Consider the following 14,919-nt stretch of genomic DNA (forward strand, 5'->3'; position numbering starts at 1 on the left):
GGAAATATATAAACACTATAATGCCTGATAATGATAGAGAGGGATGGGCAGAAGGTCAGGGGCTATTTTCCCTCGGGTGGTCAGAGGAGCACCTCTGGGAAAGGACCACCCTCTGGGAAAGTGATGCTTTCCCCCACCTGTCTTAACCTGTTGCCTTGCTATAAAGGAATACATGAGGCTGGGTAATTTACAAGAAAAGAGGTTCATTTGGCTCACTGTTCAGCAGGCTGTATAAGAAGCATGGCACCCGCATCAGCTTCTGGTGAGGGGCTCAAGCTGCTTCCACTCACAGTGGAAGGGGAAGGGGGGCTGGCGTGTGCAGAGATCACATGGTGAGAAAGGAAGCAAGAAAGGGAAGGGAGGTGCCCGGCCCTTTTCAACACCAGCCCTCAGGAAAACTCTCTGGGGAACTGATAGATTGCAAATTAATGAGGATGGCACCATGCCATTCATGAGGGATCCACCCCCATGACCTAAACCCCTCCCACTAGGCCCCACCTCCAACATTGATGACCAAATTTCAACATGAGACTTGAAGGGGGCAAACAAATCATATGTAAACCATAGCAGCACCCCACCATTCTTTATACTCCTTCCCAGCTTTATTTTTCTTCATGTAACTTATGATTGCCTCAAACTATAGAACTTATTTGTTGACTTTGTCATTGACTGTCTGTCCCATGGGAACGTAAGCTTGACGAAGACTGGGACTTTGGCTGAAGTACTGCTGTGGAGTACCACTGTATTCCTAGTTTACTGAACACTGCTTCGCACATGGTAACTACTTAATAAACATTCGTTGGATGATTGGTTGCATTGGTACCCAGGGGTTAAGTGTAGCCTGAAACTAATTTTTCTCATCCCATGATCTAGAGTTGAAAACTTTTATATTTTTGTTATAAAATATTTTTCATGGTTTCAGAACATTTACTGAAACATGCTTTTTTTATAAATCAAAACATTTACAAATTGTACTTATTGATCTAAGATTTCCTAGCACAAGTAGAGAAAATATGACTGTCTCATTTTTGGCTCAAGTTCACAGTTTGCTAATAATTTTTCACATCATTCCATAAAAATGTTAGTCATAAACTACAAATCCAATAATGTGACCATAAAGTTGTCATGATAGTGTTCCAATGTATTGCTCATTTCAGGAACTAGAGGCAGATAGCCCTAGAGTTTGGACTTAGACCTGAACCAAATATTCCTCCTTTGAGAACTCGCTGAGTTGATTTTACTTGTAATCTCTGTGTGCAGACTAGAGGAGTGGAAATTTCTGCTCTCTCACAAAGACTGTAGACTATTTGCACTTATCAGTTTTCAAAATTCCAGGCTTAATCTGGTTCATGCCAATTATTCCCAGTGTTTCTGCTCAGGCCTAGATACCAGTGATGCCAGCTTCACGTAACTGCCGTTGATCACTCGCTCACTCATTCCTTTGAAACCCAAACTTGTCAAAATCATAGAATCTTGTGGGTCTAGCAAACAGCCCTGAGAGATAAGACATACATGGGACAGAACGCCATGACCCCCAAGGACTGTGGCATGTGGGCAGTTTCATATGCCAGAAACGTCCTAAGGTTTGTGGCATTATTCAAGATAAACCTTTAGACACTCACATCTGCTCTTTTCAAACTTATGTGACAAAATGAATGTGTCCAGTTCTGGGGCCTGAAGAATCTGCTCACCTGACTCTTTAATGTCACTGTGACACGTATGAGACTAGGCAGCCTTCTGGACCTGCCAGTGCTTGTAGAAAGCTAGGGAGCCTTCAGGACTTAGTTGACCGCATTTCAGCTCTAGCTGTGCACAAGGCTGCCTCCTTTCCTCCAGGTTTGGGTCTTCCCTCAAGGATTCATGCAATCCTCCTTCCTTTTCTCTCATAGAAAATACTGGTCTTTGTGACTAACATTGTACTAAATTATTAGGTTGACAGTGAAGAAAAGACATTATTTTCAATGGCAATAACCACAATTACTTTTGCACCAACCTAATTGCTTTCCATATGCTTCCATTTCTAGATTCTTAAAATGTGACAACCGGAAGAGCCCCATGGTTCATTCAATGCAATTCCTTACTTTAGAGAGAAGGACATGGTGATTGCCAGAGACCTAAATGCTGGTTAATGGTAGAGCCAGAATCAGAAACAAGATTTCTTGACTCTCCACCCGGGGGGCTATTTAGGTCACAGACTAGGTAAGAGTTCTGGCTTTTACCCAAGCATTCCATAAAAGGCTTTTCCTCGTTTTAACCTTTCACCTATTGTAACAGAGGGGATGGTGTGGTGGCCATGCTATGGTGCGTGATGACTTTTTACTTTTATGGACAACACCCCAGTCCTCCTTTCCCAGTCTCTCATGGCTTTGCAACCCTGTGTCCTAGGGATCATCCCTTTTATCTTCTCTGAAAGATCACACATCCTAGGAAGACTTCTGGCCTACTATTCCCTGTGAAGAACTCAGGTGCTATAGTGATGTCTCACAAAAAAGAATTTCTGTGTCCTGCAGCTTCTGCATGATATAAAGGAGGAGTGTAGCTAAATAACAAAAACAAGATTTCAGGTGTCTGCACCAAAATACATACATTCATTTATTTCTCATTGCAGCAACAAGATAAACAAGTATAATTCCATGGTCAAGGAGTTACAAATAGTAGCAAGCCCAGTAACCTTGAGCATATCTATAAGGCAAATAAAACAAATATTTTTTTCATAGTGTGGGCATCCAACTTTAGATAATCTGGAAAAAAATCACTCTAGCCCTGAATACCACGATGTGCATGATGTGCAAAATGAAAGTATCACCCAAAATATTTTTCAAGGCTAAAAATAAAATATTTAAATTCAAATACTTTAACCAAATTGGAAATGCAAACAGTACACTGAGAGTCATCCTTAGCCAGCTGTTCTCCAAACAAAAGATCAAGAAACAAAACCAAGAACAAAGACAATGTAAAAAAGAAAAGGTTTATCTAGAAAAACTGGAAGCTCATCAAAGTCACATTTCTTCTTCTGATTCTTGTTCTCGTTCAGCATTTTTCAGAAGTCCAACTTCTGAGGAGCAGAGCCTCTTAAGTCTAGATTTAACCAACCTGAGGAGAAAGAAAAGCATCTCAAGTTAGACGGTGTTTAAAATAGAAACCCAGAGCAATATGCACCTATTATACCACAAAGTCTAGATTATTTGGGCAACTGGGGAAGGCAACCCAAAAAGGAAAATTACTTTTATTTGGCTTTGGAGCTGCCTGAAAATTTTTGTGGATTAAAGCAGGGTATAAGTAAACAGCTACAATGTGGCTTTCCAATGTATTGCATCATTGTTTAATTAGGCATCAGAAGATAACTTTGATCATTTCTTTTTCTTTTTTTCTTTTCCTATTCTTTCTTTTTTTTTTTTTTTTTTTTAATGAGACAGAGTCTCACTCTGTCACCCAGGCTGGAGTGCAGTGGCGCAATCTTGGCTCACTGCAACCTCCGCCTCCCCGGTTCAAGCAATCCTCCTGCTTCAGCCTCCTGAGTAGCTGGAATTAGAGGCATGTATCATCACACCCAGCTAATTTTTTTTTTTTTTTTTTTTTGAGATGGAGTTTTGCCGTGTTGTCCAGGCTGGAGGCTGGAGCACAGTGGCACGATCTCAGCGCACTGCAACCTCTGCCTCCCAGGTTCAAGCAATTCTCTGCCTCAGCCTCCCGAGTAGCTGGGATTACAGGCACCCAGCACCATGCCCAGCTAATTTTTTTGTATTTTTAATAGAGATACGGTTTCACCATCTTGGCCAGGCTGATCTTGAACTCCTGACCTCGTGATCCACCTGCCTCGGCCTCCCAAAGTGCTGGGATTACAGGCGTGAGCCACCGCACCCGGCCAATTTTTTTATATTTTTAGTAGACAAGGGGTTTCACCATGTTGGTCAGGATGGTCTCGAACTCCTGAACTCAAGTGATCTGCCCGCCTCAGCCTCCCAAAGTGCTCGGATTATAGGCATGAGCCACTGTGCCCAGCCAACTTTGGCCATTTCTAAAACAATTAAGAGAATCGCTGGGCTGTGGCAAGCCCAGATTAAACCAAGCTCAGTTGAGTTTCTCCATAAAAGCCACATCTAACTGTGTATTGCAAACAGGTGCTATATCATATAAAGGAAGTGCATGAAGCCTGCCTCTAGGGTTGGCAGCCCAAGTCAAGGCCCATGTCAAGTGTGGGCTAAATTCAGCCCCTACTTTCTGCTACTAGCTCCTTCCAGGGGGAGTTTCTGTGCAGGGGACAAGCTGTTCAACTGCATGTGATGCCTCTGCCATGATGAATTAAGAAGCTCAAAGAAGTACCCTCCATCCTGGTGACTGTTTTCATAGTTTAAGAGAATCTGGGCCAGGCGTGGTGGCTCACACCTATAATCCCAGCACTGTGGGAGGCAAGGTGGGCAGATGGCCTAAGGTCAAGAGTTCGAGACCAGACTGGCCAACATGGCAAAACTCTGTCTCTACTAAAAAGACAAAATTAGCTGGCCATGGTGGCACATGCCTGTAATCCCAGCTACTCAGGAGGCTGAGGCAAGATAATCTTCTGAGTCCAGGAGGTGGAGGTAGCAGTGAGCTGAGATCATGCCACTGTACTCCAGCCTGGGCAACAGAGCAAGACTCCATCTCAAAAAAAAAAAAAAGAATCCATAGGCCTGGGGGAAGCAGGGATTATAATTTTTGACACTGGAAGATGTGACACTGATTAGCAGCTGAAGCTCAGCAGGCTCTCCACTTCTCTGATGTGAGAAAGAGTATGTCACAAGAACTAGGCAAAGCTTTTCCTGTGCATCATTATTATAAAGGCATTGTGCTGTGACCATATCAATAAAGCATAGTTAACTTCCAGAAATACATAGGAATATGCAAACCAATTTGATAAGCCAAATCATCAATATCATTCTTCACAAATGAAAAACTTCACCAGTCCACCTGCATCTTTACCCTTATTTTCTGCCATATTTTTTCTGATGAAGGTCTGGCCTGCCTGTATCAATATGTAATGGCTTTACTTGTGCTCTGAGAGGGGTTTTTGAAATACTTCTGTGGAACTAACTTAAGCTATTGCTTAAGTTTATATCAAAATATATCAGAAAATTTAACCCTTGGTCTTAACTTTTCAAGAGCAATATGAGAGCAAAACTGAAAAGCATATAAAACATGATTTCAAAACAAATGAAGCCTATATTTAAATAGCTCTGCAACATAGATCTATTATCTATTAAAACAGCAAACAAGGGTTTATTGAGGATCTACTATATGTTTGGCAGTGTGCCAAGAGGTGTGGGAAATATGGAAAGGGTCTCCAACTCAAGGAGACACAATCTAGCCAGTAGATAAGACTAACCCACATGAGCTAATAGTGAACATCACAAGAGAGATCCCAATTGTTAAAATGCATGGTGAAGACGATGGGCTGTAAAAACTCTTAAAGGGAAATGTGCAAGAGCTAGAGTCATCACAGAAGTTTTCATAGAAAAGGTGTGCATTTAATGTGAATATGCCAGGTGGAGGGAACTGCATGGTCAGAAAGATTAGGATAACTTCTCTTCCCCTAGGTAGAGGGGAAGGTTGGAAAATAAAAAATGGAGTGTCCAGTCTCCAGAGTACTGTAAGTGGATAAGAGGCCCATTAGGGGTCTGAAGGTTTTTGAAACAGGAAGAGACAGTAGTCTTCTTTTGGCTCTGGAGGGGAGCTGACATGAGGAAGGGCGTTTCCTTGGATGCTGGCAATGATCTTGAAGGCTTTCCAGCCCCTAAGGAGATGAGGCCCAGAAGTCAGCCTAGAACAACAGGGGAGAAGCCAAGTTTCACTCAACGGCAGAGCCAGCCTTGACAAGGAGCACATGCACATGCTTTGGAGGAACTGAATGGGGCTAATAGAATGAGAAGGTGGAATTTCCTAGTACCCAAAGCACCTAGACCTCTAGAATGAAGCAACTATAGATCAAAGTGGGCCGACCTGCAGCTGAACAGAGATAGCTGAGAGCTAGACAAAGGAATGATTTCTTCACCCAGTGCCTCAGCACCAGAGCTGCTTCAGCAATGAGGCACAAAGAAGCACAGAGCAGGAGGGGTGACTTGGGGCCCATGTCTAAAGAGAAGGGTGGAAAGTTGGTTCTAGCTGGGACCTCACTGGGCCTAGCAGTAACTACTGCATGTTAGGAATCAGAGAACCTGCTAGATGTGTAGCGTCCAATACAATAGCCACTATCCACACATATATGGATATTTAAATTAATAAAATTAATGTGGCACGAGCTACATTTTAAGTGCTCAATAGCTAGTGACTACCATATTAGACATTGTAGATACAGAACATTTCAATCAGCACTGAAGTCTGAAGGATTAGGTGCTGGAGTCTTCATGCCTGGTCACTGAGACCAGCCAAGCCAATTGTGGTTCGGCATTAACCACCTTAAAGAAAGGAACTGTTATCACCCCTTTCTATTCCTGCTCATCCTTCAAGCTGCAGCTTCATTCTCAATTGTAAAGAGGCCTCCCCTAAACTCCAAGAGTGCTTTTTTCTTCTACTATTTCTGTTTATTGCACTGTATTTTCATTGTGCATCTCCCTAATTTAGTCCTAATTATAAGACTAAAAATTCCTCATGGGTAGGGTCCATATCACATTCATTTTTTTTATACCAAAGAGGAATAAGGAAGAAGAGAAGGAGGAGAAGAATAACAAGAGGAAGAACAACAAGACAATAATATTTATTGAGCTCTTATTGTGTCCTAAGCTTAAATACTTGATCTCATTTTGGTCTTATTATTTCCCCATTTTACAAACAACAAAACTAGTACTTAAGGTGGTTAAGTAATTGGCCCAAAGTCATACTGCTGATAAATAGCGCAGCTAAAAATATGTGTTCTTATAACTCTGTTCTACTGCTTCTTACCCACTTATGAAACATTATACTGGGGTTCCTACAAAAAATGGGGTTCTTATAAAAAATTATATAAAACGACTTTTAGAAATATTAGTCAATATCAAATTAGGCAGACACCTACATTTAATGGAACACACACAAGTTGGTCAAAAAAGGACTCGAAGCTTAAGAAGTGCTATAATTGAAGTATCTACACATCGGTAAATGAAGGACTCACTATAGGCAGTGCAGGGTGAGGGAAACCATTCAGAAGAGAGAAGAGGAAATAGCATATGTGGAGACATGGAGGCACAGAGGAGTGTGATGAAGGGTAATGTGAGCATCAAAGGCACAGCCGAGGCAAACCAGCATTTATTCTTTTTACTGGGAATTTTTTATGTTTGCAGATAATATTCTGCTATGCTACCCTGTCTTATGGGATGATAAGGAATGAAATCCCCTTTTGAATTTTAAATTCAATATCACTGAGTCTTGATAATCACATACCAAGGAACAGAACTTCAATTAACAGAAATTGCTAACTTACCAGGTGATGAAAGCATAATTCATTCCAACGATGACAATGGTTACTGCATAATGCCAACAAAAGCATACAGTGAGAAACAAAATATTTTCATGATCCATCAGATCCCATGCAGGACCTCCACTGGGGGGATACAGGACAAATCCAATCTGTAATTTAGAACAAAAAGCATATATTAAAATAACCAACCACATTCCCAAAAATGGTGCATTTCAAAATACTTGCTTCCAAGGTAAATAACTAAGTTAACTCCAATTATCTAAGATGTAACAGATAAAACATCAGGTTTTGCAGCCTATAGAGAGTCTCTAATATGTCATATTTTCATAAAAGTTTTAAAGGACATTTAATAATCAGTTTTCAAAATATAAACAGTCATCAAAGCTAGGAATGTCTGGACTTTAAGAGAATGTCTTGGGTTTCTACGTTGTACAGTTTCACTCTGTTATTTCAAAATTGGAGTACAAAAAGTTTTTAAAAGAAATAAATGCCCACAGTTAACATTATATTTAGTGGTAAAAGACTAAAATCTTTCCCCCTAATATCAGGAACGAGACATGGATGTCTGCTTTCACACTTCTATTCAATGTTGTACTGAAAATCTTAGCTAGAGCAATTAAGCTAAGATTTAGCTAGAGTAATTAAGCCATTAAGAAAAATAAAAGGCATCCATACTAGAAAGAAAGAGGCAAAAATCTCTACATTCACAGATGACATGATCTTATACATAGAAATTCCTTTAAAAATCCATAAAAAAACTATTAGGGCTAATAAATGAGTTCAGCATAGTAGCAGGATACAAAATCAATATACAAAACAGTTGTATTTCTATACAAAAGCAATGAACTCAAAAATAAAATTAAGAAAACAGTTCTGGCCACGCATGGTGGCTCACGCCTGTAATCTCAGCACTTTGGGAGGCTGAGGCGGGTGGATCACAAGGTCAGGAGATCGAGACCATCCTGGCTAACACAGTGAAACCCCGTCTCTACTAAAAATACAAAAAAATTAGCCGGGCGTGGTGACGGGCGCCTGTAGTCCCAGCTACTCGGGAGGCTGAGGCAGGAAAATGGCGTGAACCTGGGAGGCTGAGCTTGCAGTGAGCTGAGATCGCACCACTGCACTCCAGCCTGGGCCACAAAGCGAGACTCCATCCCAAAAAAAAAAAAAAAAAGGAAAAGAAGACAGTTCCATCTACAATAGCATTAAAAAGAATAAAATACTTTAAGAATAAATTTAATCAAAGAAGTTTAAGACTTGTACACCAAAATCTGCATAACATTGTTGAAAGAAATCAAAGAAGAACTAAATAAATGGTAAGCTATCTCATATTCATAGACTGGAAGCTTAATATTGTTGAGATGGCAATACTACTCAAAGCAATATACACATTCAATACAATTGCCATCAAAATTCCAATTTTTTTTTATTTTATTTTATTTTATTTTTTTATTTTTTTTGCAGAAATAGAAAAAGCTGATCCTGTAATTCTTATGGAGTTGCAAAGGATCCAGAATAACCAAAACAACCTTAAAAAAGAAAGTTGGAGGACTTCAATACTACAGAACTACAGTAATCCAAAACAACAGTGTGGTACTGGCATAATGATAAACATTTAGATCAATGAAATAAAATTGAGAGTCCAGAAATAAACTCATATGTCTATGGTCAATTGGTTTTTGACAAGGGTGCCAAAGCCATTCAATAGAGAAAGAACAGTCTCTTCAACAAATGGTGCTGAGATAACCAGGTATTCATATGCAAAAGAATGAATTTGGACCCCTACCTCATATATAAAATTAACTCATATATAAAATTTATATATATAAAATTAACTCAAAATGGATTAAAGACCTAAATATGAAAGCTAGAACCACAAAATTCCTAGAAGAAAACAGGGAGAAAACTTCATCACTTGCAATTTGTTATTTTTTTTAAGCTATGACACCAAAAGCACCACCAACCAAAGAAAAAAACAGATAAATTGGACTTCATCAAAATTAACTTTTGTGCTTCAAAGGACACCATTAAGAAAATGAAAAGACAACTCACAGCATGAGAGAAAATATTTGCAAATCATATATCTGATAAGAGATTATATCTAGAATATAAAAAGAATTCCTAAAACTCAACAACAAAAAATTTTAATGGGCCAAGGACTTCAAGAAACATTTCCCCAAAGAAAATATACAAATGGTCAATAAGCACATGAAAGATGATTGATATCATTGTTCATCAGGTGAATGCAAATCAAAACCACAATGAGATACTATTTTTTATTCATTAGGCTGGCAATAATAATAATAATTACAAATATTGGTGAGGATATGGAGAAATTGAAATCCTTATATATTGCTGATGGGAATGTAAAATGGATAGTCTTGATTATCTGGATAATGAAGATAATAATACATGAAAATGAGGATAATAATATATCCTCGAAAAGTGCCATTGCAAAGAAAGGCCTAAGCACTGCAATTGACACATAGCCAATATATGGTAGACATTTGTAGGATTATCCATGATATTATCTTGGTTTTGAATTTCATTTAGTTCTAGAAACCTGAAATACACTCATCCATTTATCTATCTATCTATCTATCAAAGTTTTTACTGGGATAACATTCTGCAGCTACTGTGGTAACAGTTTTGCAATTCCTCAGGAAGTTAAATATAGAATTCCATATGACCTGGCAATTCCACTTCTACCCAAAAGAATTGAAAATAGGTATACAAACAAAACTTGTACACGAGTGTTCATAGTAGAACTATTAATAATAGTCAAAAGATGAAAACAACCCAAATATTCGAAAACTGATGATGGATAAGCAAAATGCGGCATACTCATACAATGGACTATCGATCAACCATAAAAGGAATGAAGTGCATGCAACAACATGGATGAAACTTGAAAACACTTATACTAAGTAAAAGAAGCCAGACGCAAAAGTTCACATATATTATGATTCTGACTACATAAAATATCTAGACTAGACAAATATTCATAGAGACAGAAAGCACACCAGTGGTACTGGGGGGCTAGGAGGAGAGAAGGGAGAGTGACTATTTTATGGGCCCAGGGTTTCCTTTCGGGGTGATGAAAATGTTTTGGAACAGATAGAGGTGATGGAGGCACAACATTGTGTACATACTAAATGCCACTAAATTGTATACTTTAAAAATGTTAATGTTATGTTATGAGAGTTTTATCCTAATAAACAATAAGTAGATAGAGAGATAATAGATAAATGGATGAATGTATTTCAGGTTTCTAGAACTAAATGAAATTCAAAACCAAGACAATATAATGGATAATCCTACAAATGTCTGCCACGTATTGGCTGACTACATGTCAGTTACAGTGCTTAGGTGTCTCCTTGCCATGGCCCCTTTCAAGGATGTACTATTACCCTCATTTTAATGTATTATTATCCTTATTATCTAGATAATAAAATTGGGTGATTTAGTGATTTGCCCATGATTACACATCTAATAAATGAATGTTACAAGAAAAAAAAAACACTTCATGTGCAACATTGAATAAAACATTAATTCCATTTCTGTTTGAAATTTCAAATAATTAGAGTAAGTCAGGGAAAACTAAGATTTGTGCCTTAATCACTTGTTCCCATTTCTGGATTCCCTTTAATTGGAAAGAGAACTTCCATTTCTACTGGTGGCGGTACCACCATGTGCTTGTCACATAATCCTCACTCATGTACATAAATGTCACAATAATTCTTAGCCCTTGAAACAACCTCAAGAAGAAGACATCATCATTCTTGTATGTCATAGGAAAAGATTGGAACTCAAGGACTTCAACAACTTCCCCTAGTATTACAAAATGGCTGAATGACTATGGTAGGGGTCCAAACCAGTAGTTTCTGGCTCCAAAAACTACATGTTCTTTCTCCCACCCATACTTTTTTCACCATGTAGCCTTTCCATACGGGGCAATATGAAGGACAGTGACCTGGATAACAAGATCAGTTTGAGTCATCTCAGCAGTTCTGATATGGTTTGAACAATCAGTATTGAGATGGAAGGCGGTCCCATGAGGACATGGCACTATATTACCATAAAACACAAATGACAGACTGTTGGCCCTTGAGCCACACCTCTAATTCCCAGACATGCTTTGTCTGGCCTGCACATTTAAAACAATAATTTGCGGCCAGGTGTGGTGGCTCACACCTGTAATCCCAGCACTTTGGGAGGCCAAGGCAGGTGGATCAGCTGAAGTCAAGAGTTTGAGACCAGCCTGTGCAACATGGTGAAACCCCATCTCTCCTAAGAATACAAAAAAATGGTGAAACCCCATCTCTCCTAAGAATACAAAAAATTAGCTAGGCCTGGTAGCACGTGCCTATAATCCCAGCTCTTGGGAGATTGAGGCAGAAGAATCGCTTGAACCCAGGAGGTGGAGGTGGCAGTGAGCTGAGATGGTGCCACTGCACTCCTGGCCCACAGCCTGGGCCACAGAGTGAGACTCTGTCCCAAAGAAAAAAAAACAATAATAATAATTTGCTTTAGTTGCCAACACTTAAAAAAATTAGGAAACATTACACAAAAGTTTGCATTTTCAGCTTTTTTGTAAAAATAGAACTATCTGGCAACATTAGGCCTGTATTCCTAAATGGCAAACATGAGTGGAAGCATGCAGTCTCCGTTGATTCATCATTCAGTTTACCTTCCTGACCAAGTAGAGCGATCCAACCAAGGTTTTCTATTTTTGTCCTGGCCCAATGCATTTTATTTGTCAACAAATGTCAGAGTCATACATTTTCCCAAAATACCTTATTAGTTGAAATTAGCAAGGTACTTTATAATAACTTCCTTTTTCCCTTCTTTATATCCTAGGAGACAGAATACAGTTATTGTCTATTGTAGAGACAGGAGAATTAAGTAATGCACACCCTTGCCTCTCCAACTCCAAACAGCTGCAAAAACGTTTGCATCACTGCCGCTGTGCCTCACCCACCAAGGGCTGGGGCCTCTGCATTAGAACAAGGATATATTCTAAAGGCAAGATGTGTCAACATCTCTGGAAGAAGATACATCAGTCATTAAGTTAGAGGTATGAGCTCACAATACTCAGAAACAGCAGGTGGAAAATGCCACCCTGCTGGTTAGACTGTTGCTTTGGGCATATCAGTGTTTTGCAATACCCCTTTTATACACTGCTAGGAAAGTTCACTGTGGGAGGCAAAGTGACCAGAGCCCAGGTCCCTGAAGCCCCTGGAAGAAGGCAAGAATTTCTAGGTCCTCTATGTTCACTGTTTGGAATAACAAGAGAGAAAATCGAGTCACATAGTCAACTCCCGGTTCAAAGGTCCAGTTATCTAAGCTGGGGTCTCATGCCTTCCTCTTACAACAAATTCATGGAAATTGACAGAAAAATTCTGTGTAGAAAGGAGAATTTTAGGGAAGATGAGTGTTAAGAGCTATGGACTAGCCCTCCAGATCCCATCCATCAGTCCTGCCAACATTCCTCCAATGCCATCCACATGACCTGCCCACCCCAGGTTGGGAAGTGATCTGCTCCAGCTCCCAGAGATAAGGGTTAGCATTTGTAGTGGGTTAAATTGTGTCTGCCAATATGTTGAAGTCCTAAATCCCAGTATCTCTGAATGTGATTGTATTTGGAAACAGAGTATTTGCAGATGTAATCAAGTTAAGGTGAAGTCATACTAGATTAGAGTTGGCTCTAAACCCAAACACTGACATCCTTATAAGAAGGCCACATGAAGACATAGGAAAACAAAGAAATACAGGAAGAATATCTTGTGATAATAAAGGCAGAGAATGAAGTCTTGCTGCCACAAGCCAAGGAATGCCAAGGATGGCTGGCAGTTGGCTAGGAGATCAGCATGGGACAGATTCTCCCTCTGGACCCCAAGAAAAAACCAACTTTGCCAAAACCTTGATTTCAGATTTCTGGTCTCCAGAAGAGTAAAAGAATAAATTTCTCTTGTAAGTCACCCAATTTGTGGGGATCTGTTATCACAGCCCTAGGAAACTAAGACAACAGTTGAGTTCAAAATAAGCAAAAGGGTATCGCTTGCCCTAAACCTTAAGCCTGGACACATTGGTGACTCTCTTCCGTCTTTCACCTTCTTCTGGAAGCTTCCTCTGCTCCCCTTCCTCTGGAATTAGCAGCCCTCTCCTCAGGACAGCATGCATTGTCAAGTTATAGCATATATTTTTCCCAATAACCCCATGAGATATTATTAATATTTCTATTTTATAGTTGGAGGAGTAAGCCTAACGGCACAGAACATATTATCTATGGTGATTCATATAATTAGTGTGGTAAAGCTAGCATACAGATTCAGGTTGGTCTAAACTGCAGGCCCAGGGACTTGTCACTACATGCCATATTCATAATTGCTTTTTGGAGCCTCCAAAATAAAATCTCAAGTCACCTCCATTAGGCATCATTAATTCTACCAAACTTTTTGCTGTTCACATCAGGAGAAGAGAAATTTGGAGCCCTTCTCGTCGCCAATCTCTTTAGCACCCGCAGAGTCTAATGCTGAAAGCTAAAGATTTGACTGAGGCCACTGAACAGAGTTAACCGACGTGACTACAGTGAAAGCCATAGAAACACGCCATAGTCATTCTAGGCCAAACACAAATAAATTAGGAAAGCTGAAACCCCAAACTAAGGCTAGAAACTGCCACAACTCATTAAATCCTCCTTTACATACAGAAACCACACTTTTATTTGTTGTCTTAATTTGTTTCCTTATATAAAATTCCAAAAAAACCTCAACCTGCAAAAAAAAAAAAGTTTTTCTTGCTGTAACTTGTATGCCATTCTTGAACATCTTGTTTTGACTAGTTTAAGCTTCATTAGTATCACATTTCAAATGTAAATAATTATCTTCTCTAATAGGCAATAAACCTGGGGCTGATTTCCTATAACGAAGTCTGAATTTCCTGTTGTTATCTGATTATCCAATCATTTATTTCAACACTAAAAGCCTAAGCAAATGTTTGATCTGCTGCCGCATCAGACCTCAAAGCATTACTGCTTAGTTGGGCCTTTTTTTCATTTAAAAATGAACTTTTGTCCTTCATAAAGGCAAAACAAAGGCTGAGCTTTCATTTGGTCTCAGGATCTGTGCAGTCATGGGAGGAATCCCTGTGGGGATTAGTGTAGCTGGGAGATACAGTGGAAGCAACTGTTCAAAAAAACAAGAAGCAAAGACAGCAGGAGCAGCTTCCTCATTCCCTGATTGCCCCCGCACCTGGGCGGTGAGGATGACTGGAGGGAGCTTGGGAATGAGAAGGTGCAAAGGGAGCTTTTGAAATATTCTCCCACACAGAGACACAGGGAAAACATGATTCATGGAATAAAGGGGCTTGCAGGACTTTTTTTTCTTTTTTAAATTGCATGATGTGGCTAGGTTATTGAGAAAACATTTTTGACTGTGATGTGGTTCAAGAAAGAAAGCATTGCTAATAAGTTGGAGGGGAAATTCCCT

General features: G+C 39.6%; 1 protein-coding gene across 1 annotated transcript in view; it reads right to left on the bottom strand.

Moving 5' to 3' along the window:
* Positions 1-2,558: 2,558 nt before the first annotated feature.
* Positions 2,559-14,919, bottom strand: part of TMEM45A (transmembrane protein 45A) — a 75,604-nt gene continuing 63,243 nt past the window's right edge. The window contains exons 5-6 of the mRNA XM_003261736.4: positions 7,433-7,578; positions 2,559-3,093 (exon numbers count right to left, since the gene is read on the bottom strand). Coding sequence (XP_003261784.1) covers positions 3,000-3,093; positions 7,433-7,578 — 240 coding nt within the window. The 3' untranslated portion in view covers positions 2,559-2,999. The remainder of the gene's footprint in view (positions 3,094-7,432; positions 7,579-14,919) is intronic.

Source organism: Nomascus leucogenys, chromosome 21 (assembly GCF_006542625.1).
Source record: "Nomascus leucogenys isolate Asia chromosome 21, Asia_NLE_v1, whole genome shotgun sequence".
Taxonomy (NCBI): Eukaryota; Metazoa; Chordata; class Mammalia; order Primates; family Hylobatidae; genus Nomascus; species Nomascus leucogenys.